At 38.7% G+C, this 24,749-nt stretch overlaps 2 protein-coding genes across 13 annotated transcripts in view; both read left to right on the top strand.

Moving 5' to 3' along the window:
* Positions 1-1,503, top strand: part of satb1a (SATB homeobox 1a) — a 57,231-nt gene extending 55,728 nt beyond the window's left edge. For all 12 annotated transcript variants that reach the window (XM_086063219.1, XM_086063215.1, XM_086063221.1 and 9 more), the window contains one exon: positions 136-1,503. In XM_086063219.1, the coding sequence (XP_085919345.1) occupies positions 136-987 (852 nt within the window). In that variant the 3' untranslated portion in view covers positions 988-1,503. The remainder of the gene's footprint in view (positions 1-135) is intronic.
* A 1,629-nt stretch (positions 1,504-3,132) lies between these two features.
* tbc1d5 (TBC1 domain family, member 5) lies at positions 3,133-24,695 on the top strand. Its single transcript, XM_086063227.1, has 23 exons — positions 3,133-3,300; positions 8,949-9,000; positions 9,324-9,431; positions 10,470-10,521; positions 10,672-10,780; positions 10,868-10,957; positions 11,686-11,760; positions 12,231-12,298; positions 12,379-12,481; positions 13,830-13,918; positions 14,152-14,202; positions 14,887-14,956; positions 15,132-15,304; positions 15,389-15,531; positions 15,657-15,763; positions 16,841-16,926; positions 20,065-20,342; positions 20,421-20,471; positions 21,578-21,789; positions 21,863-21,962; positions 22,338-22,417; positions 22,502-22,741; positions 22,963-24,695. Exons 3-23 carry the CDS (start codon positions 9,332-9,334, stop codon positions 23,242-23,244), a joined length of 2,559 nt encoding a protein of 852 aa, XP_085919353.1. The 5' UTR covers positions 3,133-3,300; positions 8,949-9,000; positions 9,324-9,331; the 3' UTR covers positions 23,245-24,695.
* The last annotated feature ends 54 nt before the right edge of the window (positions 24,696-24,749 follow it).

Genomic DNA, 24,749 nt, shown 5'->3' with positions numbered 1-24,749 from the left:
ACCCAACTACGGCTATGGATTATTAAATCATGCAAGGTTAAACCTAAAAGAATAAATAGAAAATCTCACATCTGTCATTGTTTTCAAAATCTCCCAATACTGTGCTCTACTGATTGTTTTTTTTCCCTCCCCCAGTATCAACGCAATGCTTTGCTGTCTCAGCAACACCATTTACAACCTCACCAACCTCTGCATCCAGAGGCAGGACCTCACTTGTCTCCACGGCAACCGTGCACTGCATCACCCGCTGAGCTGGAGACCGGAAGCAACTGGGGGCTTTTGAGAGTCAGCGTGCAAAGCCAGAGCAATAGTAATAGTGAGGACTTAGTTGTGGGAGGAGGAGACGATGGCAGTTTTGGCATGGACTGGAATTACCCTATGAAAGTGAATAATGCTGAAAGTAATGACCAGGTTACTGAAGGAGATGAAGGCGGAGAAAGCAAAAAGGAAGCAACAATCAAAGAAACGCCTCAAGTGGAGTGGCCCAATTTGGAGGATGAAAATGGTGACGGCTTTGGGATTTGTGCCGATAGCGAAGGTGAGGTCCGAGATGCGGGATTACGAGTATCCCACGAAGCCTTGGGCATTTTGCAGAGCTTCATCCAAGATGTGGGCCTCAATCCGGACGAGGAAGCGGTCCACACCCTGTCAGCTCAGCTGGACCTGCCCGAGCACATCATCCGCAGCTTCATCAACAGCCAAGACCTCATATCCAGTCGACAGCGTGAGCAGCATCAGTGCTGCAGTCAGATCCTAAAACACAGACAGTCGATGACAGTCAAAAGAACTGAGCAACACAAGGAGGAGGAGGAGGTGAAGACTGAAACGGACGAAATGGACGAGGAGAAAAGACTAATGGGGAGGAATGATACAATGACCATGAATACTGTGAACGGGTTTGATATTAGCACTCAAACCATTCCCATAATGAAGGAAGAAGACGAGACCTACTGTATGTCGAACTCAAACGATCATATTAAGCCATAAGATGCTTCTCTTCTCTAAATGTATCACATTTGTTTGGGGTCTGTATGAGTCCTTATAGATCAATTTCAGGCAGTTTCACTTTTTCCTCCTGTGGCGTGTTACACATACACAAATGTTCACATTTTGAGAACTTTGACTATGTGCAGTTATTACGAGCCACAGTGTACTCGGAGAGGCCCAGATAGCATATCACTAAAATAACTATTGTAGCTGTTATTTAGCGTTCCAAAAAATGTCCATGTAAACCATATTTCTACTACATTTGTTAAAATTATACGTAAAATGTGCTATGTCCCCCCCCCCTTTTTTTTCTTTTTCTTTTTCTTTTTTAATGTTTGTACCTGTTTCAAGTGAAAGTTGTTCGTCTCTTGGGTTTTTGTAAAACATATAATACTATATAGTAGTATCATGTAACAGCAACACCGATTTTGGAGCTGATTTTTAGCGATGGCTCTTCCACAGTCCTTAATAATAAATAAACAATTCAAATAAAATCATGAATAATATAACAACTGATGTGAGCAAGAATAATGGTCTGTTCATAATCACACAATTGATCTGAGATCAAATGTATCCATGAGTACATGAAGTCAATATTCAGTAAATATTTTTGGTTTTATTAACCCCCCCCCCCCACCCCCATTTTATTCATTAGGCTACCTCATGCAGAGCTGCTACGAGCTAGTGTAGACAATTTATATAACTTATATTAGCTAGCTAGTAGCTAGCGAGCTAGCTAGCACTTTAGTCTCCTTTCTGTCTTGTAACACATTCTTCTGAGTTTGTGAAAACCTCTCTACTAAAAAAAAGATGTTACAGCTGGAATATTGAACTGTGAAAGGGTTAAACGCCAGCATTGTAGCCTCATTTGATTAGGGTAGAATTATAGAGCCGATGTTTCCATGGTGATGCTCTCATCTGGGCCAGCGAGGGGACATGGAAGCCTCAACCATCAATAATATTAGAAATAATAACAATGATAATGGTACTCGTGAAATGCAGTGTCGGCAAATGATGATGATGGCAATTATCAACACACACACACACACACACACACACACAAATGTGTTTATTTTCATAATGCTTCACTTTCCCCCCCACATTAGCTTTATTGATTGTTTGTTAAAGGCACCTTGTGAAGTGTTCGTCAAAGCTCATTTTGCCTCACTGCATAAATGGCTGCAATTAAGACTTCATAAAACTGTCCTGATGATTCCTGGAGTAGAGACCGTTATGTGAATATGTCGTTGCTACTTTGCACAGCTTGAGGCAGTTAAATAAGCAACATTATTGACAAACACAGCCATATTGTGTTTTATCTACTGTGAGATTTATTGAAAACACAACACTGTCACAAAGTCAGGGTTTGAGCGCCATAAAAGTACAGGGTGTCAACAAAGTCATTTTTGCATTTACAAATACAGTATTAGAAAAAGCAATTGCTGAGATATGTTAATGAGATTTGTTTTCTTTATAATTTCACTGAGTCTACGTGTCCGATTTTGTTTCGGTAAATCAAGATTCACAGACGCAGCCTTTTTTTTTTTCTTGAGAAGCAGCTTTTACAGAACATATTTATTCAACAGAGTACCTGAAATACACAAATTCAATGTGATTGATAACATTGATCACCACTGAGTATGTAAAACAAATCTGAATATATCTAAACAATAGCTTTTGTAATTTTTTTAATAATATAAGATCGTAAAATTACCTGAATTGAAACATTATCCATCCAATTTCTATATCAATATTGACAGGTTAATTTAGGTTATTTAACCAATCAGATTTCAGATCATTCGCCTCAGAGCCAAGTTAGGCTAGTGAAAGACATATGTAGTAATTTGCATACATTCATACGTTTAATCATCTCTGGTGAGTATGACGCATTTTTTTTTATAATTAATTATTATTTTTTGGTAATATAAGAGAAAAGTTCATCCTGTATGTAGCACAGTTTGATCGCTGTTAAGTTTTTGTAGTAAAATATCGACTTGTGATAGTGGTGATTATGTCGGGTATGTATTTTTATATATATATAATGAAAACAATGTGACTCAGTGATCAAATAACTTTGAGGCAGTTGTAATTGTAGTAGTAGTAGTAGCTTTTAATGTTTACCTGCAGTCTCGTGCGTCAGCAACCTGGTCACGTGACTAGTCAGCTGGTCTCCAGCACATTCTGACTTCCTCGCGACTGTTTACAAAGCTTCTTCTCTTCCAAACAGCCCAATTCGGCAGGGGGTCCTCTGTGAACAGAACACAGTCTGAGACATGGTCGTGTACGGACGAGCCTTCTTCTGTTAATATTTGAGTAAGTATTTTGTGTGCGCTAGAGATTTTGTCACGACTTGAGTTAGCTAGCTTGTGTGGCGGAAGTAACTGCGGGCCGTGCTAATAAGCTGTGCTAACATCACATAGCTGACTAGTTGTTTTTATCCTGAGACCCATTTAGTCTACAGTGACATATATAGGGGGAATTTGTTACTCTTTTCAAATAATATACGCGTCTTTTGGCGGCGTAAATTGGTGCATGCTGGGGTTTTTTCGGCGTTTTATCATGCCTTCATGTTAGTATGAATGTGCTTGTCATCAATCTCAGTGCATGCATATACTGCAAGTAAAACATTTAAGTTATATTATCAACCATAAATGATTTTTAGTCTTGGCCTCACGATGCCATGCCCCTACAGTCTATCCGTGTTGGGCCATTGTAAATAACTCATTTTTGGTGAAATGAGATAACTTTCCACGACGCACCTGCTCGTAGTCCACTAATGTGCCACACTGCCACTGCACAGTGGCTGGAAATCACTGGACTGTCATGAGTTTATATCAGGACCACCTAAGTAATTAAAAAAAATTGTTTTCAATTGTTAATTGAATAACTCACCTATTTGGTGTTTTTTGTTCTCAGACCAAAGCAATTAAGTATTGTTTTGTATAGTCACTATGGTTGAACAATTTATCGATTTTTGATCGCAATCATGTGATCGCCAAAGCTTTGTTTTTGTACAGCGTTCCTGACTGACCCAGAATCAGTTGTATCAACTATAATCTCCTCTCCTTCCAAGGTCACCAATCAGAAGCGACATGCTACTCGTGACGGGTCATTCACACCAATCAGCTCGGAGCTTACTTGGCACCAACACGTTGTGCACCGAAGCTGCGCTTGCTAGCTTGCGCGGATAAACATCCTCCCTCTTCTCTAAGTAATCATCATTGCATCTGTGGCGGCAAATAAGCTACACTTCCAATAAATATCATCATCACTATAGGTGGACGAGGAGTGGCTAAACATGCTAAACCGAGCAAAAGAGAATAGAATAAGCCAATGCTAATCGCTAAGCTAATTTTTGTGTCACCAAAGACCAAAATAAAAAGAAGAGGAGACTCGATAATAAATAATTTGATGCTTCATCATCATTCATTTACATTCAAATTTTTATCATGTATATCATGTTATGATTTTTAGGCCATAGCAAGCAGTCTGAGGCAAAAATACGAGAAACAATTCATGTAAAATTTAAAAAAAATTTGGTTAAAAAAAATATTTTAACAGAGTATTACACATAATTGCACTTTTATGTATGTATAACGGCAAATAAGTATTTCTTGCTTTATGGAACCAGTTTGTAAAAACTCGAAAAAGGACTGCCTCCCTTGCACAGCCATATTGTCCTTACATTATAAGAAGAGTAATAGCTTTTAATGTTTTGATGATGTGATGTAATTTTCTGTTACTGTATCTAGTGAAGATTGCCTGAAGCATGTTTGAGAGGGGGATTTGCAGTTTTACCAATTAGTAGGGGTGTGCCTAAAATCAATTCTCCTAAAAATCGCGATTATCATTGAATACGATTCAGAATCGATTTTAAATGTCCCAAAATCGATTTTATTTAAATTATTTTATACTGTCTTCCCTTTGTTTGTGTGTGCCTTTATTGGGAGCGATTCGGCCACTGTGAGGCATTGTAGTTCCATGCGTCCTGATACACTGTTAAGTTGTAGCCACATTAAAGAGTAGAAGGAAAAAGTCACGATCAAGTTATTGCAATAAAAGTTGTTTTTTTGCAGTGTGGAGCCGTTCTTTTGAGTGATAAAAGTGTCGCGAGTAGCGCGCTAATTAGCATTAGCGAGTCAGACTGGAGTAGATTATTACAATTCCTTGCACATCTATAGATTGAAGCAAAAATCATTGTCAATCAAATCATTTTGAATAAAAAAATCATTCTTAATCGAAAATCGATTCTGAATCGAATAGCACAACCCCAAAATCGGAATCGAATCGTGTGACATTCAAAGATTCCCACCCCTACCAATTAGTGTTCATTTATGTTAAGGGATTTGATGGCTTGTTATATTTGCTAAAGGTGATGGATAAATAACAATTTCAGTATTTTTTTTATTTTTTTTTTGCCAAATTGAAAAGAACACACATGAAGTAGATACTCTTTAGTGGGCCACACAAAGTGATGCCATGGGCCCCATCTGGCCCCCAAGCCTGGAGTTTAACACCTGTGGTTTAGATGGACCTACTTGGACTATTGTTGTGGGTGACAATAGCAGGCTTTTGTGCTCCTGGCTACTTGGAGCTGCTCAGTAAACTGAATCCATTGTATGGAAACAGATGAGTAACAAATTCAAATGGCCACAAAGGGCTTGCTTGAACCATTTGATCCTGAAATCTTCAGAGCATGTTTTTTATTTGGTGTCCAAATGCAACTTTTGAGTACCTAGCATAAATGAATGTCACGCTTGTTATTGTGAATGTGATGTTGTGGCAGCTGGAAAGGTCAAATTCTAAGCCAAATGAATGATTTATTTGTTCCTTTTTCCTAATTGATCAATTCAATCGGGCGCTTCTTCAATCACATATTTTCTAATTGAATCAGTCCAGATGTGCGTAAGTTTGCGATATTTTCCAGGCTTAAGGTCCCGCACTTGTTCTCGGCCGCTTTTGGAGCATGTGACCGGCCCGAGAGCTCCTGCGTGCATGAGCTCTTAGCTACGTATTGAAGGGAGGGGGGGGGGGGGGGGGGGGGAGGCATGTGAGATAGTTTAGCTGGGCTCGCTGCCACGTACTTCTGTGTGGCTTGCTGAAATTCACATTTCTGTTTTAAATTTCAAATGTGCATCATCAGTTGGATGGTGATCCTTCTGAAACGAGGCCTACGCTTGTCTGTAGAAATTCTGTTATCCCCCCTATTAATGTGGCCTTGTTTTCATGGAAATTTAGACCTAGTGCCTTCCAGGTCCAAAGAGCCGAGCGCAAACTTTTTAGAACAAGCTTTTCCTTGTGCTTTTATCATGTAATCGACACTGTGTCTTTTTTTTTTTTTGTGGGCGGCCCGCTTGTATGAAAACGCCGCTCGGAAGAAACGGTGCTTTTGAATTTGCAATGTAGTGAGGTGGGAAAAAAAAAACCTGAACCATCAGCTGATCGTCGGTTCCCAAACGTTCTCATGACGCTGGAGATTGCGATGCCGCGGCGGTAATCAAGCGGAAACACAAGGTTAGTGTTGGTCTGAAGTCTGGAGGTATTTGTGGCAACTATCGGTCGGTAGAGGGATGTGAAAGGAAACTTATCATGAAGTCGGCATTATTTGTTGAGAGAGAGGCAAAAATGTATGCAGACTAAATCGTTTGGTTTGGTTGTGTCAGAGGACTTAGAATTCTGAAGGTTCCGAGGCTGCACCTACTATAAGCATGCTCATTTGTGTTTCGTAATCAACGCCTGAAGGAGAATGTTACATGAAAAGATGATTTGTTCCTTGGATCTTCTTTGTTTTACTCAGGCTGCTTAAAACAAGTTATGTCAAGTACAACAACAACAAAAAATCTCTTATTTTGGGAACGATGGGACACCACTTTGGGTGTGAGAGGCCTTTAGGGACAGGCTTGTGTTAATATATCTTTTTGATATGTATATTTTTGGCAGTACTGAGGATTTGATGTGGAGGGCAAAATATAATAACCAACTCTGCATTGCAGTCCCACAACGTTGCAAACTAATGAAATTACGTCGGTGCCTTGAGATATGCGTTTTAATTCATTTTGTGTCCGCGCTTGTAACTTAAAACACTTGTTGAAATGAATAAAAATGTCCTTAATTGCTCCCTACATGTGTTGGTTCACTGTTTGCGTTCAAATAGACGTAGCTGAAAGGGTTATAAACCAAACTGCCCAACCGATGTTATGACCTAGCCCAACTGTGTTGTTAGCATTGAGCTAGCAGGCTCACATAAGCAAAGTTGTGTGTTTTATGTTTAGTTATTTAGTTGGAGAGAAAAAAAAATGACATAACTCGCCTTTGGCACTGAATGTTTGAGTTAGAGTTGTGAATGGAGTGTTTATTTTATTTTATATATATATATATATATATTTCATAAGGGGGGTTAGGGTAGTAGTGGTGGTGAACTTTGAGAACTGCATTTGTGTTTGAAGTCGCGTCCAAAGAAGGCACATACATTATGCATACAATTATTTCAATTTTGATGACGCGTGCCGCCGATTTATGGCGCAGGGCTCCATTCACATGGTTAATGGGTTTAACAGATTCCTTTGTTGTCTTATTTCCACAATTAATAAATGGAAAGAGAACATTAGGCTCAGCGGAGGCGCGCTATTCTGTCGGCCGCTGTATTAGGCTAACCATTTTCATAAACGCGCAATAATCCCAAGCCGGATAAAGACTGGAGGCAGAATTGGTTAACCTAGATTGCCTTTGTTCTCACAGAAAGTTCTCTGAGCTACTAAGACGAGAGTTGCTTGAGAGTTTTATTTCTTCAGCTTTCGGGATTGGTATTCATCACGTTTCTCTTTCTTTAACTCATTCCCTCCCAGCCATTTTCACTGAAGCAACCCCCTTCACTCCCGGCTGTTTTACTGGATTTTGACTGATTTCGCAAGGCCCACAGAATATTGTGTTCTATTGCTATAAAACGTGAAACCTACCAAAAGAAAGATTCAAGTCTCTTCTTTCATCAGCAAAAAAACCTATATTTTTATCTGTTTCCGTTTTGCAGCAATTGGCATTAGAATATAGCTAAGTTTCATCATTATTCACAAATCTATTTAGAATTCTGAGTAATTGCGGTTTTTTTTCCCATCATGGTCCTGGTTCATTCCCTATGCTCTGCTGCCCCCTGCTGGCCGTTTGTGTAATAACTACCATTACTTCAACCGTTCTTTGCAGTTGAGAGGCTGCATCAAAGCCTTCTGTATGCGCTATCATAAAAACGTATAAATACGTCTTTGGGACACTTTAAACATAAAAAATGGGGAGCAAATTAGTTAATTGTCATCAGATAGCATGGTTGAAAACATAAATGATAAATATTGATGGTCAGTTTATGCTTATTACGTACTTTTTAGGATCACAAAATACGATTACACCATAAAATAGCGATATAACAGTTAGCAGCAGCAGCTTCCCTTACAGTTAAAAATTGTAATTAAAGTCTCTGTGGTTAATAAAATTTAAAAAAAATCTCAAAATAGAACATAAGATGATGTGCTATTATCATTTTAAAACTGGTATCCCAAAGATCCCAAACAACAGCTAACATGCACCAATTTTACAATGTCAAATCGTTAGCCTTATTGTAGCATAATTGCCCAAGTTAATTTTAACTTGCTGTCATTATATAAATAAATAAAAATACCAATGTGCTTGCTAAAAAAAAAGAAGAAGATTTTTTTCTTCTTCATGGTAATCTGCAAAAATTGAATTGAGGCAATTATTTTATTCCTAAAAATGACTTAAGCAATCATGCTGTTAGGCTAACGAAATTTGTGTTGAAATGTCAGGACATATTTTGGAAATCCCCATTCTTGGTAGCCTCAGATGTCATGTTCTCTTAAATTCTCTCAAATGTTCTCCTTTCTGTATCCTCCCGCTGCATTCATTCCGTTACCTTTGACTCATAGTAGCATCATTGTTCTCTCCCCCTCATGCAGACGCGTCCTCTTCTTCTGAGTCTTGGCTGAGGGGACGTACGAGGCTGTGATTGTAAGTAGTAAGTAGATGGCACACTTAAACTGAAAAGTCACAGGTTGACATCACTCGGTAGATATTTCAGCTTAGTCTTTGATAGAAGCTTGGGAAACTGATCTGAAATGATGTTCAGCTACTGCGCTTTATCACTATTTCTTTTTAGACAAAAGTTTTCAAAAGGTCTAAAAGTCAATGTATTAGACAGGTTTCGAAACATACCTCTTCTTCAATGAACATGGAAACCGGAAAGCGCAGGAGAGAGTTGTCTTTGAAATTTTACTCCAAAATGTAAAGGCTGTAAGAAAATGTCCAAGCAGCTTGATGTGTCTCTGTCACAGGTTGGGCCATGCAGCACCCCAACTTCGAGACCCGCCACCCGCTCCAGGCAGACGAGCAGCAGGAGACGGGCTTCGACCCGCTCAACAATATCAACAAGATCCAAAGCGGTAGGTCGTCTTTTTGTCAGATTCAGGACCTCAATCATTTTTACCTTCTTAACTCTTTCTGTTAGCATTTTAGTAAAGCCATTTTCAAGTATAGCGCAGCCTTGATTTAACAGGCTAATCGGCGAAGCGGCTTTTCTATTGGATCCGATTGAAGTAATTTTTTTCATGGCCTGGAAACACCCAATACGATTGTTGTGTATGTTTTCGTAGTAATAAATAAACAAAGCTTGAAACCGTTAGAAGAGTTTTGATGTTTATACATCAGGTCGCGTTCATGAATCGTGATGCTAGCGTTTGCACTGTTAGCGAAAAAAAAAAATTGTACTGTAACAAAATTGCTAAGCTAACCTCTATGCTACGTTACATTTGAAAGGACTCATCAATATACATTTGTTCTGATGGGAAAGTCGCCCCTGCCAATATGGCCGCCACATTGACACACTAATGCTCAACACAAAAGTCTGTTTATATATGCCGAGAGTTCTACAGGGGTTTGTTAAATCGAGGTTCCATCGTATCCTCTGTCTCCTTTAAGTTGAATATTTGTGCTGACTGTTTGGTATGAGTCACGTAAGTGACTTGTGCCATCCCGGGGGCTGTGTGTGTGTGTGTGGGTGGGGGTGGGGGGGGGGGGGGGGCTTGTAGGGGGGGCAGTAAATATAGGGGCTGGCATATTGCGGCACTGATGAATATTCATACTGAGTGTCCCTGTGGAATGATCCACTCCTGTAATTAATGTTGATAGACAGCTTCCCGACTTGAATGCATGTTCACCTGCAGGCCAAATTAGACGTATTACCGCCGGCAATAAAGACAAATAAGAGTACAGCTCTGAATCGTCACTTCACTTCCTACAAGCTCTTTTAAAGGCCTCAAGCATATTTACGTTAGACTTTGTGGAAGTAGTGGAAATTCAAGTTGCCGTTTATGGATTTTTTTTCTGGTCTGCTGTTTTTGCTATATATATATAAAAAAAAAGATGGATCTTTATTTTTACTACCCATGGCTACCCCCTTGTGGGCGTGTTTGTCTCAACAGGAGGCTCTCTTGACAGCAGCACTCACTCACAGTCAACCTTCCCCTCATACAGGTGAGCATTTGCAGTGTTTACTTGTGTGGGCGCACCATAAACTCTCGCCAACCCCGGCCTCTCACTTTTTTTTACTGCCGGTTGCCACTTTAGATGAATAATAGGTTGAGATCCTCATAAATATCCCGCCCTCCCTTTCCCTCTGTGCAGGAAAGAATGGGACGACTTATTCCTCCACAGTAATTACCTGGCCAGGATCCGGCAGGCGGGCATCAGCGGTAGACTGAGGAGCAGCCGCTTTCGGAGCATATGCTGGAAGGTCAAGGCCATTTCCCAGATCATTTTGTTCTAAAAAATGCACAATTCCTCTACACACTAACTGTGTGTATGTACTGGTTCTCCCCAGTTGTTTCTGGAAGCTCTACCAGAAGACAAAAGTCAGTGGATCAACAAGACCAAGGAGCTTCGAGGCCAGTATGAAAAGATTAAAGAAACAGTGAGAGCTTTTCTTTGTTGACAATTTGACATTAAAGTTGCCGGGGGGAGGGTAGAACCAATCGGGACGTCATACAGCTTATGAGAATGATTATCCAATTAGAGAAAATTTTAAAAATTTAATACTCTAGCTAGATAGGTTGTATTTCAGATTCTAATCAAAATTTTAACTAATTCATGGCATATGTTAATAAATTATTCTCATGATTTGAAGAAGTATTTCAAATATTAATTATGGAATACTTAACTCATTCACTGCCATTGACGGTTATTAACATAAAAAAAAAAAACATTAAAATGTTTCTATTAGTTTAACTTTTTTTCCCCCCACTTAACAAGAGTATGAAAACCTAGGGAAAAAAATCTTTATTGTACATTTAGAACGGATATAACATTTGTGATTAATCGTGAGTTAACTAGTGAAGTCATGCGATTAATTACAATTAAAAAATGATTAAATGGGAAAAAAAAAGTTAAACTAATAGAAATAATTCAAATGAAATTTTGACGTTTATAGCCGTCAATGGCAGTGAATGAGTTCATAATAACGTCTGTGCTGTGATAAATAAAATATCCCTATTTTAATAATGAAAAACACGTTTTCCTGAGTTAGGCTTTGCTGTGTTCATTCCTTTCCTAACATGGATATCTCATAAAGGACATAAGCAGATCCCTTTGTGTTATTAATGCCAAATCTGACGTCTTTATTTATTTTATTAATTGCCACAGCACATCACCAACCCTCGCAAGGCTGCAGGCCAACAGGATCTGGTGGTCAATAACCCGTTATCCCAGGACGAGGGGGTGAGTTAAACACACTCATATTTAGTCCTGATACTGATACAGAACTTTTTTTTTGTCGTTTTTTTTATTTTATTTTATTTTTTTACGTATGTGCGTTCTTTCTGTCAGTCACTTTTTCTCATTTGCATATAAAAAAATTTGCTTAGTACAGGTTACAAACCATTTCAGACTGATTCATTATTGATTGATTGACAGTTTTTAGTTAGTAATTTGAAAGGCAGTGTTTAATTAGGAAATGTACTCAAAATACTGTATCTGGAAACCTACAATCATTTTAGTCTTTTTTTTTTTTGCCAAGTCATTCTTTTGGTATCTGACCTTTTTTTTTTAATGAGAAAGTAAAATACCAGGGTATTAGATGTCATTAAGCTTGTGATTATTCAAACTTCCTCCAAGCATGAGATTTCCCCGTATTCTGAGTTGTATTTGTTTGTTGTCTTGGTTCAAAATGTTTTCCTTTTCCTGCCCAGAGCCTGTGGAACAAGTTCTTCCAGGATAAAGAGCTGAAGGGGATGATAAAACAAGACGTATTGAGAACGTATGTTGCATTCCAATTCCAATTGACTTGACGATCCAATTGACTATTGTTCAAATGTAGTTTTTGTTTCTTTTCCTTAGGTTTCCTGAGATTCGTTACTTCCAGGATGAAGATGTGCGGACCAAGCTGACTGACATTCTCTTCTGCTATGCCAGAGAAAATGAACAATTACTTTATAAGCAGGTAATGTTGTGCCAGTTTGAGTGGCTAACTGCCGGCGGTTATTTTTGCTGCAATTAACTCATTCGCTGCCATTGACGGCTGTAAACGTCAAAGATTCATTTGAACTGTTTCTATTAGTTAAAAATAAATAAAAATCCCACTTTTGTTAACAAGAGTATGAAAATGTACATTTAGAACAGATATAAATTTGTGATTAATTGTGAGTGAAGTCATGCGATTAATTACAATTAGGGGTGTTAGAAAAATTAGATTCGGCAATATATCGCGATATTACAGCGCGCAATTCTCGATTCGATATGCGGCCAAATCGATTTTTGAACATACATTTTTTATGGGTTACAAAACGTTGTACTTAGGGTTAGGATTCACACATTAAGCATGGAATAATTAATGGAACATTAAGCTATAATATTTGATTTCAGTGCACACACACATGAAACAGACTGTTTGTTAAATGCAGTGGCTCAGTTAATAAGCCAGAATTTTCAGATAAATAAATAATTTTTTATGCAAATCTTACAGTGTACATTTACAAGTTTAATGATTAGTATTTTTTAAATTTGAGTTTAAAAAAAATCGCAATAATCAATTTATAGATTCGTATTGGGATTAATCGGTATTGAATCGTGACCTATAAATCGTGATGCGAATAGAATCGCCAGGTACTAGGCAATTCACACCCCGAATTACAATTAAAAAATGTAATTGCCTGACGAGATGATTATTAAAAAAATTAGGGCCGTCAGGCGATTAAAGTTTTTACTCCTAAATAATCGCATAACTTTAATAGTTAAGTCACGATTAATCACAAATGTTATATCTGTTCTAAATGTACAATTAAAAAAATCTAGGTTTTCATACTCTTGTTAACAAAAGTAGAATTATTATTTATTTATTTTTTAACTACTAGAAATAATTAAAAAAAAAATTTTTTTACGTCTATAACCATCAATGGCAGTGAATGAGTTTAAAAAACAAACAAAAAAAAAAAGCTGTTCTTCTGGTAGGGGCTTTCGGGTAATGCGGTGTCCCTGATTTACATTCATGAAAACTTTCCATGTGTGTCCAGACAAAAGTAACCAAATGGCTCTGCGGTCCAATCATTATCTGTGTCTGCAACACACGGCAGACCCAGGCTAGAAGGCTAGCAAAGCATCTTTTTTGCAAAATGGAAGTGACACATGGCCGGGCAGCCGCTAACAATGTCTAAATTAAACCTGTCATTATGCATTACAAAGCTCGTGGATCACTATTAAAGGAAGACTGACCACAAATGAAGCATATTTTCTCTCCCGCCCGCCGCCTTAAAAACCTCCACACCCCTGTGTCTCATCCTGCCTGTCCACAGGGGATGCACGAATTGCTGGCTCCCATCGTCTTCGTGCTCCACTGCGACCATCAAGCCTTCCAACACGCCAGTGAGACGGCAAGCCCCAGGTCACTTCCTATTTCCTGTCGAACTCGACTTTTCACCTACTTGTTTGTACAAACGTTATTGAAGCAATTAATTTGTACTCTTGTTACATGCAAATGGAGACTCCGCGTAGGGACAATCCGAAAAATATCTGTGTAAATGGATTATGTTGCTCAAGTGACTCGAGGCAGCGCTCTTTCTGCTCGAGTCGTGCGCAGTCCTCATTTGTGACTAATGCTCTCCATTTTCCCCACAGTGAGGAGATGAAATGCTTGTTGAATCCATTGTACCTTGAGCACGATGCCTAGTGAGTATGGGCCGATAACTTGATGGGGAAAATTATTAAATACATTTTCCGCTGCATTTTAGGTTCATTGAAGTCGATGAATCTATTTCAATTTTCAAATCGCATAGACTGCAATTTAGCAAAAACAAAACAAAAACAATCTTCATTTCAGTTGGTCAGTAGGCTTTCTTTTTTTTTTTTAAAGGTATGCATATTTTATTTATTTATAGTGTGTAGGTAGGTGCAGTGCTTAAAAATCATTCACAGTCAACCCAGGTAAAATAATGGGGCTTTGACTTGTATGGCCGTCAATGGCAGTGAATCACATTTCGCAAAACATGAAGTGATAAAGCCTCAGATGTGTTTGCAATATTGTTGTTATAATCTAATTTATGATTTGCTCGTTTGGTAGTAAGTTAACAACGCTAATTGAAGTACATAATTTATGGTCCAACCGCCTGTATTTTAACATAGACCAATATAATATAATATAATTTAATATAGATTCTTTTTAAATTTTTTATTTTTATGCATGGTAAGAAAACGAATCGCAATATTGCAGGACAAAAATGGCAATTTGTACCCTGCGATTGGTTAGTGACCAGTTCACCAATGACAATAAGCACCATATAGTAAATGGATGGATACTCTGGATCTCTGGGCTTCCACCTTTATCTGACAAAAACACACCATTCTTTGGTTTAGTGCACTCTTCTCTCTACTGATGGAAACGGCAGAGCCGTGGTTCTCCTGCTATGAGAGAGAAGTAAGGAGGGTGAGTTTCATTCTGCTCATTGTAATTAAGTGGTCTATATCAAGTACTCGTTGACAAATTAACTTGACTTATTAGTTACCCAATTTGAGTTATTTTTTGTCTTGTCAGTGTTTTGTAGCAGCATCATGTATTTAATTGTCATTCCGTACTAAGCGATATGACTTTTTGCCTTCAGGGTAAAGAGGAAATGCTCACCAGCATCCCTTTCGCCCGGCCCCAGGACTCTGGGCCATCTGTTGCCATAGTTACCAAAGTCAACCGCATCCAAGATCAGCTGGTGAAGAAGCACGACGTGGAGCTGCACATGCATCTCAACCGGCTGGAAATCGCCCCACAAATCTACGGAATGTCAGTTCTTCAGTTCAGTCGTCTTTCACGCGAGATCTGTGCGGTGCCAACTCGCTCATTGCGTGTTTTTGTATTTCGCTTCAGCCGCTGGGTGCGTTTGCTGTTCGGTCGTGAATTTCCACTTCAGGACCTGCTCGTGGTTTGGGACGCTCTATTTGCTGACAGCATCACCCTGGACTTGGTGGATTACGTCTTTGTGGCCATGCTGCTCTACATCCGAGACGCTTGTATGCTCAGTAAAAGGATAGCATGTTGACTGAAACATTTATTTATTTTTATTATTAGCCTATCCAATTATTGTTGATCATAAGCTGGTGCCGAATTGAAACTTATTTCATTCTGTGTGTTCCAGTGATCGCAAGCAACTTCCAGACTTGCCTTGGCCTCCTGATGCACTACCCTCCACTCGGCGACATCAACTCCCTGCTACAGAAAGCTCTCTTTCTCCGAGATCCCAGAGTAAGAAATGCCAAAGCGTGTGACGCCCAACTCGTTCGCTGCCATTGACGGCTATAGACGTCAAAAATTTATTTGAACTATTTCTATTTATATATAAAAAAAAAAATCCCACTTTTGTTAACAAGAGTGTGAAAACCTACATTTTTTGTTTATTGTATTAGAACAAATATAAAATTTGTGATTAATCGTGAGTTAACTAGTGAAGTCATGCAATTAATTATGATTCAAAATTGTAATCCCCTGATGCCCCTAATTTTTAATAATCTTTTCTTAATTTTTAAAAATTTTTAGAAATAAATTTAAAAAATATGTTGTTTTTTTTATAGAAAATATTTATTAAAAATTCATCAAGCATCAGGCGATTACAATTTGTAATCGTAATTAATCGCATGACTTCCCTAGGTAGCTATTAACTCATTCACTGCCATTGACGGCATTTTTTCCACTTTTTTTAAAACTTGGAAAAAATGTTTATTGTACATTTAGAACAGATATAAAATGTGTGATTAATTGTGAGTTGACTATTGAAGTCATGCAATTAATTACAATAAAAAAATGTAATCGCCCCGAAAAAAAAAGAAAAGATTATTAAAAATTAGGGGCGTCAGGCGATTAATTTTAAAATTGTAATTAATCGCATGACTTCACTAGTTAACTCACGATTAATCACAAATTTTATATCCCTTCTAAATGTACCAAAAAAAAAATTCTAGGTTTTCATACTCTTGTTAACAAAAATGGAAAAAAAAAGTTAAACTAATAGAAATAGTTCAAATGAATTTTTGACGTCTATAGCTGTCAATGGCAGTGAATGAGTTAAAAATCGATTTCACGTTTCACAGACATGTTGTCGTTTACAGACAGACAGCCTTCATGCACATTGCCCACTTTCACACAAGTTCCCAGGAAGCTTTAGTAATGCTGGGTTAAGCACTTTCACTCCACTTATTTGTAACAAATGTTGGGCCGTCGTGTACACTAATAAAAGTGTGCGCTTTATTTACAATGTTATATGACTTAATCTACACGCATGTGTGTGTGACTAAAAATGATGGCCGCTCTCATTGCTTCTTGAAGAACCATCTTCGACCTGTCAACTACCAGTTCCAACAGAATCTGGATTACTACAAAACGAGGGGAGCCGACCTGATGAATAAGACACGGTAACATTCAACACTCATTTTGACTCTCACAGAACAAATAAATTAGCTTGATTTGCATTTGTTAGAAGAGGTAAGATATTTTTTTTTTTATTGCAATTTATTTTATTTTATTTTAACAGAATGAAAAAATGTCAACTCGATGAAAAGTCCACTGGAATATAATTTTTTTAAGCATTTACTATAATAGAGAGTAATGTGATAAAACATTTTTAGTTTGAATGCGATTCAAATCAAATTGATTATTTATATTTAAAATAAAATTACACAAAACCTAGCAATGCTAATATTTCACAAATTGTGTTAGGCTCTGTAAACTATTAGCACAACCGTGTATTTACATATTTATCGGTGTGGAGCGATCCATTTCGGTTGAGTGGTGTGAAATCTGCGTGGAGAATGAAATCGAGCGTAGAGAACAAGTCAAATGCGAAACAAAAACTTTCTCTGCTCACATGCTTGGACCAATGAGTACATAAAGCAAACATGTTTACTTGCTGTATTCACTAAGTCCCTGGATACAGAAGAAATTGACCTTTTAAAAATGATTATGAAAACATTGGGATTAGTTTAATAGTTGACAGCCAATCGATTGTCCTTGGTGGCGCACAGAAGCCTGACCTTTACAACTGAATACATAGACGCGCATTCACACAGAATCAAGCTTTATAAACCAATGTGCTTCTTTTTGTGCTCTGGTGTTGCTTTTTGAATATAAAGCTTGAAGGTACAACTATTCTGGACACACAACTCTGATTGTTCGAATGTTTCAATAAGAATTCTGAACTTGGTTTTTGCTTCGTCTCATAAGTCTCCCACCACCAAAACACATTAACTTGACAACATTGGTTTTCGCTACTCAGTTTGAATACCTTTGCTCTTTACACACATCACACAAGTAAATGTGAGTCTTTTCGGGAAGAAATGAAAGGCGAAAATCATGGACATAAAAGTAATGACGTGTTAATGATGTCTTGATGTTGCCCACAAAGCACTTAATGCAGTCCAGTCACATCAACAATGAGACAACGTGTATATACTGCTAGAATTATTCCACGTTGTATTAACCAGTCTCTTATTTATTTGCCGTTTTTAGCTTGGAAACAGCATTAGTTGTTTTCTTTAATTCATGCAGAGATCTTAAAGACATTTGCATATTAACTCATTCACGGCCATTGAAATTGGCTATAGACAGCAAAAAATATTTTAACTATTTCTATTAGTTTGACACTTTTTCCACTTTTGTTAATAAGAGTATGAAAACCTAAAAAAAAAAAATGAACATTTAGAACAGATATAAAATTTGTGATTAATCGTGAGTTAATTATTGAAGTCATGTGATTAATTACAATTAAAAAATGTAATCGCCTGACGCGATTTTAAAAAAAGAAAAAAAGACTTAAAAATTAGGGGCGTCAGGCGATTACATTTTTTAAACTTAATTTGTTAACAAGAGAATGAAAACCTAGAACAATTGCCTGACGCCCCTAATTTTTAATAATCGTTTCTTTTTTTTCGGGGCGATTACATTTTTTTAATTGTAATTAATCGCATGACTTCACTAGTTAATTCACCATTAATCACAAATTTTATATCTGTTCTAAATGTACAACAGAAAAATCTAGGTTTTCACAATTGTTAACAAAAGTGGAAAAAATATGTTAAATAGAAATAGTTCAAATGAATTTTTGACGTCTATAGCCGTCAATGGCAGTGAATGAGTTAAGCAAACAACAACAAAAAAATATTACAAGGTTGATCTGGTTCATTTGGATCGGCTCTTTTAACTTGAGCTTTTCCTGTAGATATTTACGACAAATGTAGCTACATCTTGATAAATGACTTGGTGAACTAAGTATTGCACTCTACTGACTGCAAATAGCAACAATTATTAAGAAAAAATATATATTTTTGTTTGTTTTATTGAAAGTTAAAAAGGCTACAAACAATAATCAACAAAATTATAACTCCCCTCTTCTGTCTTTCCTCCTCCTCCTGTCTCTCTCTGACCGGCGGAGACGCAGAGCATGTGCAAGCACTCGCCCCTCAAACCTCGCTTCAGACACGTGAAAAAAAGAGAGGCGACATAGGAAGAGTGAGAGAGAGAGAGCTAGGGAAAATGACGTAGCAAGAGCCGGCTCTCGTCGTTTACTTTATTCGCGAACGACCCATCGCTATGGTCGACAGAAAATTACATCATTTTCTCAGGGCTCAGGTAACGACCAATCGTGGCTCAGTTTGCAAACGTCACATGACCAAACTCAGAAAATAAGTTAGCCATAATTGGTCAATAGCAACTGTGATGTCATTTTCAGTTGACAACAAGTGGCAAAATGGCCGCCCCCTGAGATGGATAAAAGCAAGTGGATTTTGCAGTTTAGTTCATAGTCCACAAACAGAATATTAACTCATTCACTGCCATTGACGGCTATAGATGTCAAAAATTCATTTGAACCATTTCTATTAGTTTAACATTTTTTTCCACTTTTTTAAAAGCTAGAAAAAAAATTATTGTACATTTCGAACAGATATAAAATGTGTGATTAATTGTGAGTTAACTATTGAAGTCATGCAATTAATTACAATTAAAAAATGTAATCGCCCGGGGAAAAAAAGAAAAGATTATTAAAAATTAGAGGCGTCAATTTTTTAATTGTAATTAATCGCATGACTTTACTATTTAACTCACAATTAAGCACAAATCTCAAAAATAATCTAGGTTTTCATTCTCTTGTTAACAAAAGTGGGAAAAAATGTTGAACTAATAGAAATAGTTAAAAAAAAAAATTTTTTACGTCTTTATGGCAGTGAATGAGTTAATCAGAATCTTGTGTTTCGACTTCGTTGGGGCGCATGGAACATATTGTAGAACATTTTTGAGTTGACGTCCCCTTTAGCTAAGGTAGGCAGAATTCATTAGTTTATGACGTATATTTTATGATGCAACATCATTTATTGCACTAGTATGTTACACAAGCATGCCACAATCACTTGTGGTGTCTTAAAGTCTTTATTAGGTTGCTCTGATGGCTGCACACATAATCATCATGCTTTGATGTGTTCATAGTGCTTTTGTCATGTAATTGATTATTAGTTGTAGAAAAAAATATTTTCGAATTGCGTCTTCCTCTCCGCCTCAAGTTCCAGCCCAAAAGCAGCCCCCCTCAACATCAACAAAGTGTCCAGCAGCCTGCTAAACTTCGGGAGGAAGCTCATCGCGCCGGCCATCTCGTCAGGCGGCGGCGCCGTGTCGCCCATCAACAGCGACGTGCGCCCGTCCTCGTCCCCCGCGGCCGCTTTGCCGCACCCGCTCGCCGAGCCTCCCGCGGCTCAAGCGCCGCCGCTGACCCTGAGCCACGGCCACTCGCAGCACTATCGCCTGTTGAAGTCTGAGAGCATGCCTGTGCATCTCGGCAAAGGTATGTGATGGAACGCAATGCAATCTTCTACTTGGCGGATTCGCTCGAGCACACTCGATTGACTATCGTGTATGTTAGGTGCGGTTTCAGGTGGAGCTTCTCAGGGCCCCACACAGGCCGACACTCAAGGTAAACAAACCACTTGTGTGACATTGGCTTGTCTGTGCTTGTGTCTGCATGCTGAACAATTTCAATTGTGGTAGCAAACTCTGACCAGCAGAGGGCGATAACAGACAACCTCAGTATTTGAATGCGTCTGGCCTGCTGTCCTCCCTGCTCTGGATTTATTTATTAACCATAGTCGCAAATGGGAAGCAGACAAGTGCAATTTGCATTTAAATGGAGATGCTAATGAGCATGTTTCAAATGACTTGACTTTTGCTTCAGCTCTGAGGGTTTGGAGTTGATTTGAATTCAACGATAAGGCACTCTAATTAAAGTTAGTCATTCTGACTAGTGCTTTAGTGACAGTGGTGGCCATTTTGCCATTTACTGTCAACTAAAGATGACATCCCAGTTGCTTGGGGAACGAACCTGTTTGTCTCAGATTGGTCATGTGATGTTCGCAAGCTGAGTCGTGATAGATCGTTACCTGAACACTAGGCAACGATGATGTCATTTTCAGTCAGCAACAAGTGACAAAATGGTCGCCACATGAGATGCATATTAACTCATTCACTGCCATTGACGGCTATAGACGTCAAAAATTCATTTGAGCTATTTCTACTAGTTTAACTTTTTTTTTTTCACTTTTGTTAACGGATATGAAAACCTAGAAAAAAATATTGTACATTTAGAATAGATATTTAAAAAATATTAATCGTGAGTTAACTATTGAAGTCATACAATTAGTTACAATTAAAAAAATGTAATCGGCTGACGTGATTTAAAAAAGAAAAAGAAAAGATTATTAAAAATTAGGGGCGTCAGGCGATTCAGATTTGTAATCGTAATTAATCGCATGACTTCACTAGTTAACTCACGATTAATCACAAATTTGATATCTGTTCTAAATGTACAATAAAAAAAATCTAGGTTTTCATACTCTTGTTAACAAAAGTGGGGAAAAAATTTAAACTAATAGAAATAGTTCAAATTAATTTTTGACGTCTATAGCTGTCAATGGCAGTGAATGAGTTAATCAGAATATTGTGTTTGGACTACACCTAGACCATATTGTAAATATAATAATAATAATGACAGTCTTGAATTTTTTCTTCTTTCTCCTCTCTCAGGCCAAAGCTGCCGGACGCTCAGCTCCTCTCCCAGCGTTGAAAACCTCTCGGCCGGGCCACGTCAGTCCTCGGCCTCGCCGCCCCTGCCGCTCTCCAGGGGAGGCAGCGACTTGAGCGCCTCGCCGCCACCCTTCTCGGCCGCCAAGAAAGAGTTGTTTTTCCACATCACTCGCTCGCGTTCCCACAGCAAGACCATGTCCAGGAAGGAGACGGTCAGACACTCCGTCATTCACGACAGCCGTCGTTTGTCTTCTTTTTATTTATTTATTCATTTATGGGTGGCAGGAGGAGGACTTTGAGGCCCAGGTGTCATTTTTGCAGGGACAGATCAACGACCTGGAGGCCATGAGCAAATATTGTGCTAAGATGATGAACAGCCACATCTGTAAGTCCAACAACAGAGAGTACACCAGATGAATCAAATATTTTTCGATTTAGGCAGAACTTTGGCGCCATATTATGTCATCGTAGGATATATAAAAATAAAAAAAGTCATTGGATAAAGGAAGATAGGTCCCCAAAAACACATTTTGAACCACAACTGTGCCAGGGATTATTATAGTGGTAAATGAAGAAAAGCAATAAGATATGCTAACTGTTAGCTCAGACCACACTCAAAAGGATTTGTATCAGAAATAATGTCCAGGTCCGGTTTTTCTGGCATATTGGATGGAGAGGAAAATCACTCTTACCGAGAATCGGGCCAGACTGGCAATATGTATGTAGGCTACCGTGCTTTAGTGGAATTTTGTCTCCTCAGGTAAAATTCAGGAAGTGATTCTGCAAGAACACTTGGAAAAAGAGGATGAGGTGCTTGTTTCACTGGCAGGGCTCAAACAGGTGAGATGCTCAAATTAGAAATTTTTACGACACACCCGCCGAGCGACCGCCTTCTCAAAAACCTTGTACCGCACTTCCTGCCAGATCAAAGACATCCTCAAGGGGGCGCTGCGCTTCAACCAGAGCCAGCTGGAGGCCGAGGAGAATGAGGAGATTAAAATCGCAGACAACCACTACACCTCAGCGGCGGAACCCGCTTTCGCCGGGCACCGCGACGATCAGCGACCGCAAGTCGGCAGGCCAAGGCGAGGCCCCGACGGAGACGGCAGCAAGATGGCGGATGACGAGGAGCAGGAGGAGGAGCAAACGATGGCGTCGCACGAGGTTCATTGGCGACTGAATGAATCATGTGCACTTGTATTAAATTCAAACTGAAATCATTCACATTTGTCTGACTGCTTGACGACTTCCTCATTCTGTATACCCTTTAAAGTCCTTGAGTGCCATTCACCCCAAAACCTATCACTTGCTGCCGATTTTGTTATTAATTTTATTCCAGCTGAGTCAGCTAAAATAAAAATGGCAGACCGTACTCTCCTGTACAGGTGCAGTCGTCCATGGGCTCAGAAGCTAAGAACTGGGAAGACTACATCCTCATCTCCCAGGAAGGAGACCTGCAGGGCGCGGACGGAGGCAGGACCGCGTCTAAACGCACCCCTCCCATCAGGCGAGGCCGCGGCATGGTGCGCATGGAGCCCGAAGGAGCCGCCGGGACCTTCAACGACCCCCTGACAGGAGCCGGCGCCTCGGGCTCGTTCAGCCCGGACGAAGGCTCCACCACCAGCAAGGACTCGGACTTCACCATCGTCAACCCAAGCGATTTTTGAACAAGTAAACCACTCCCGCCTCCTCTTCCTCTTTGACCGTTTGGCTTTGTGAGGCTGCCATAATAGACAAGTGACTTAGAATCAGAAAGAGGGAGGAGAGGGGGGATGGAGGGGGGCTTTTTGAGAAGCTGCGATCCTTTTAAAAGTTGTGCAAGTTGACTGTGACATGGAGAGGCAGCCTTTCCTTATATTATCTCTTCAGTACTGTCAAAAGCCCATGCAGAATATAGTGGTTTCTTGACTTGAGTAACTTTCCCCATTGTAATGAATGGAAATGCCATTAATCCGTTCGAGACCCCTGAAAAATGTGGGTTTTTTTGTGTGTAATTTTTTCTTAATAATGACAGAATAAAAGCATATTGTTTTTCCTTAATTGCTAAATTTTTTCCCTCTTTTTTTTACTTTCACTGACCAAAATTTTCTTTGCTTTCTTCACATTCACAAACTAAATTTTCTTAGTGTCTTTTTCCACTTTCGCTGAACTAAATTGTAATTTTCTTCAGTGTTTTTCACTTGGTAAAACATTTTCTTCAGATTTTTTTTCACTTTCACTGAACTAAATTTGTTTTCTTTTCCTCTGTCACTGAGCAAATTTTTCTTATTGCTTTCATTTTCACATAACTACATTTTCTCCAGTGTCTTCACTTTAACTGAAAAAATAAAAAATAAATCACCGAAATTTTTGTTGTAAAGTTAAATAAATACAAATTACTGGCTTTAATCCACACAATTATTATTGTAAGCATTTTTTGTTTAAATTATTATTAGTTGACCAATAATCAGTTATCTTAAATTTATTCTGACAAATACGGAATCAGCTTCAGAAAATCCAAACCAGTCAAACGACAACCTACTCACTCCGAAGTAGTCACATGATTTGATGTCGCCATATGCTGCCGTCTTGTGGCCAAGTGTTTGAATAACAAAAAAAATTCACTCGCAACTCAAAGCAAGAACTGGATTTCACTCAATATTGCATGTTGGGAAAATCAAAAGTCAAGATACCACTGTTGCTCTCATGCGACATCCACACATGGCGCTCATATTTTGCTGTAGCTTGATTCTTAGTGTCTTCTGTTTGTGTTATGTCTTTGTCTATCCTTCCAGAGGACATTCATGCCTCTGTTAGGGAAGAGGAATGATGCACTTCTAGTCACGGACGTCATTCGCCTCCATCCGAAAACCAGTGCCTCTTAGCATAATGTTCTCTTAACCAAACAAAATCCCACTGTGATTTATTTTTTATTTTTATTTTTTAACACTCAAGACCTACATCGGTTTACAGTGCGTTATGAAATAATGGAATGTTTTTTGTTCTTACTGATTTCAATGTGAAGCTTTTACAGAGGTGATCTTGTTGTGGTGTCCTGTGGAAACCACACAAGCACCTTCCCTTGCCGCAACTGCCCACTCAGCGTTACTCACTACAAATAAAAGCTGGCTAAACACTCGAGGTACTGTGTTTGCTTGGGAAGCATTTTAGTTCCAACAATGCAAAATTGGTT

The sequence above is a fragment of the Leptonotus elevatus genome, chromosome 19 (genome assembly GCF_054856555.1).
Source record: "Leptonotus elevatus isolate MCC_2025b chromosome 19, RoL_Lele_1.0, whole genome shotgun sequence".
NCBI classification, from domain to species: Eukaryota; Metazoa; Chordata; class Actinopteri; order Syngnathiformes; family Syngnathidae; genus Leptonotus; species Leptonotus elevatus.
The sequence above is the reverse complement of the archived record's forward strand: the minus strand, read 5'-3'. Positions and strand labels throughout refer to the sequence as shown.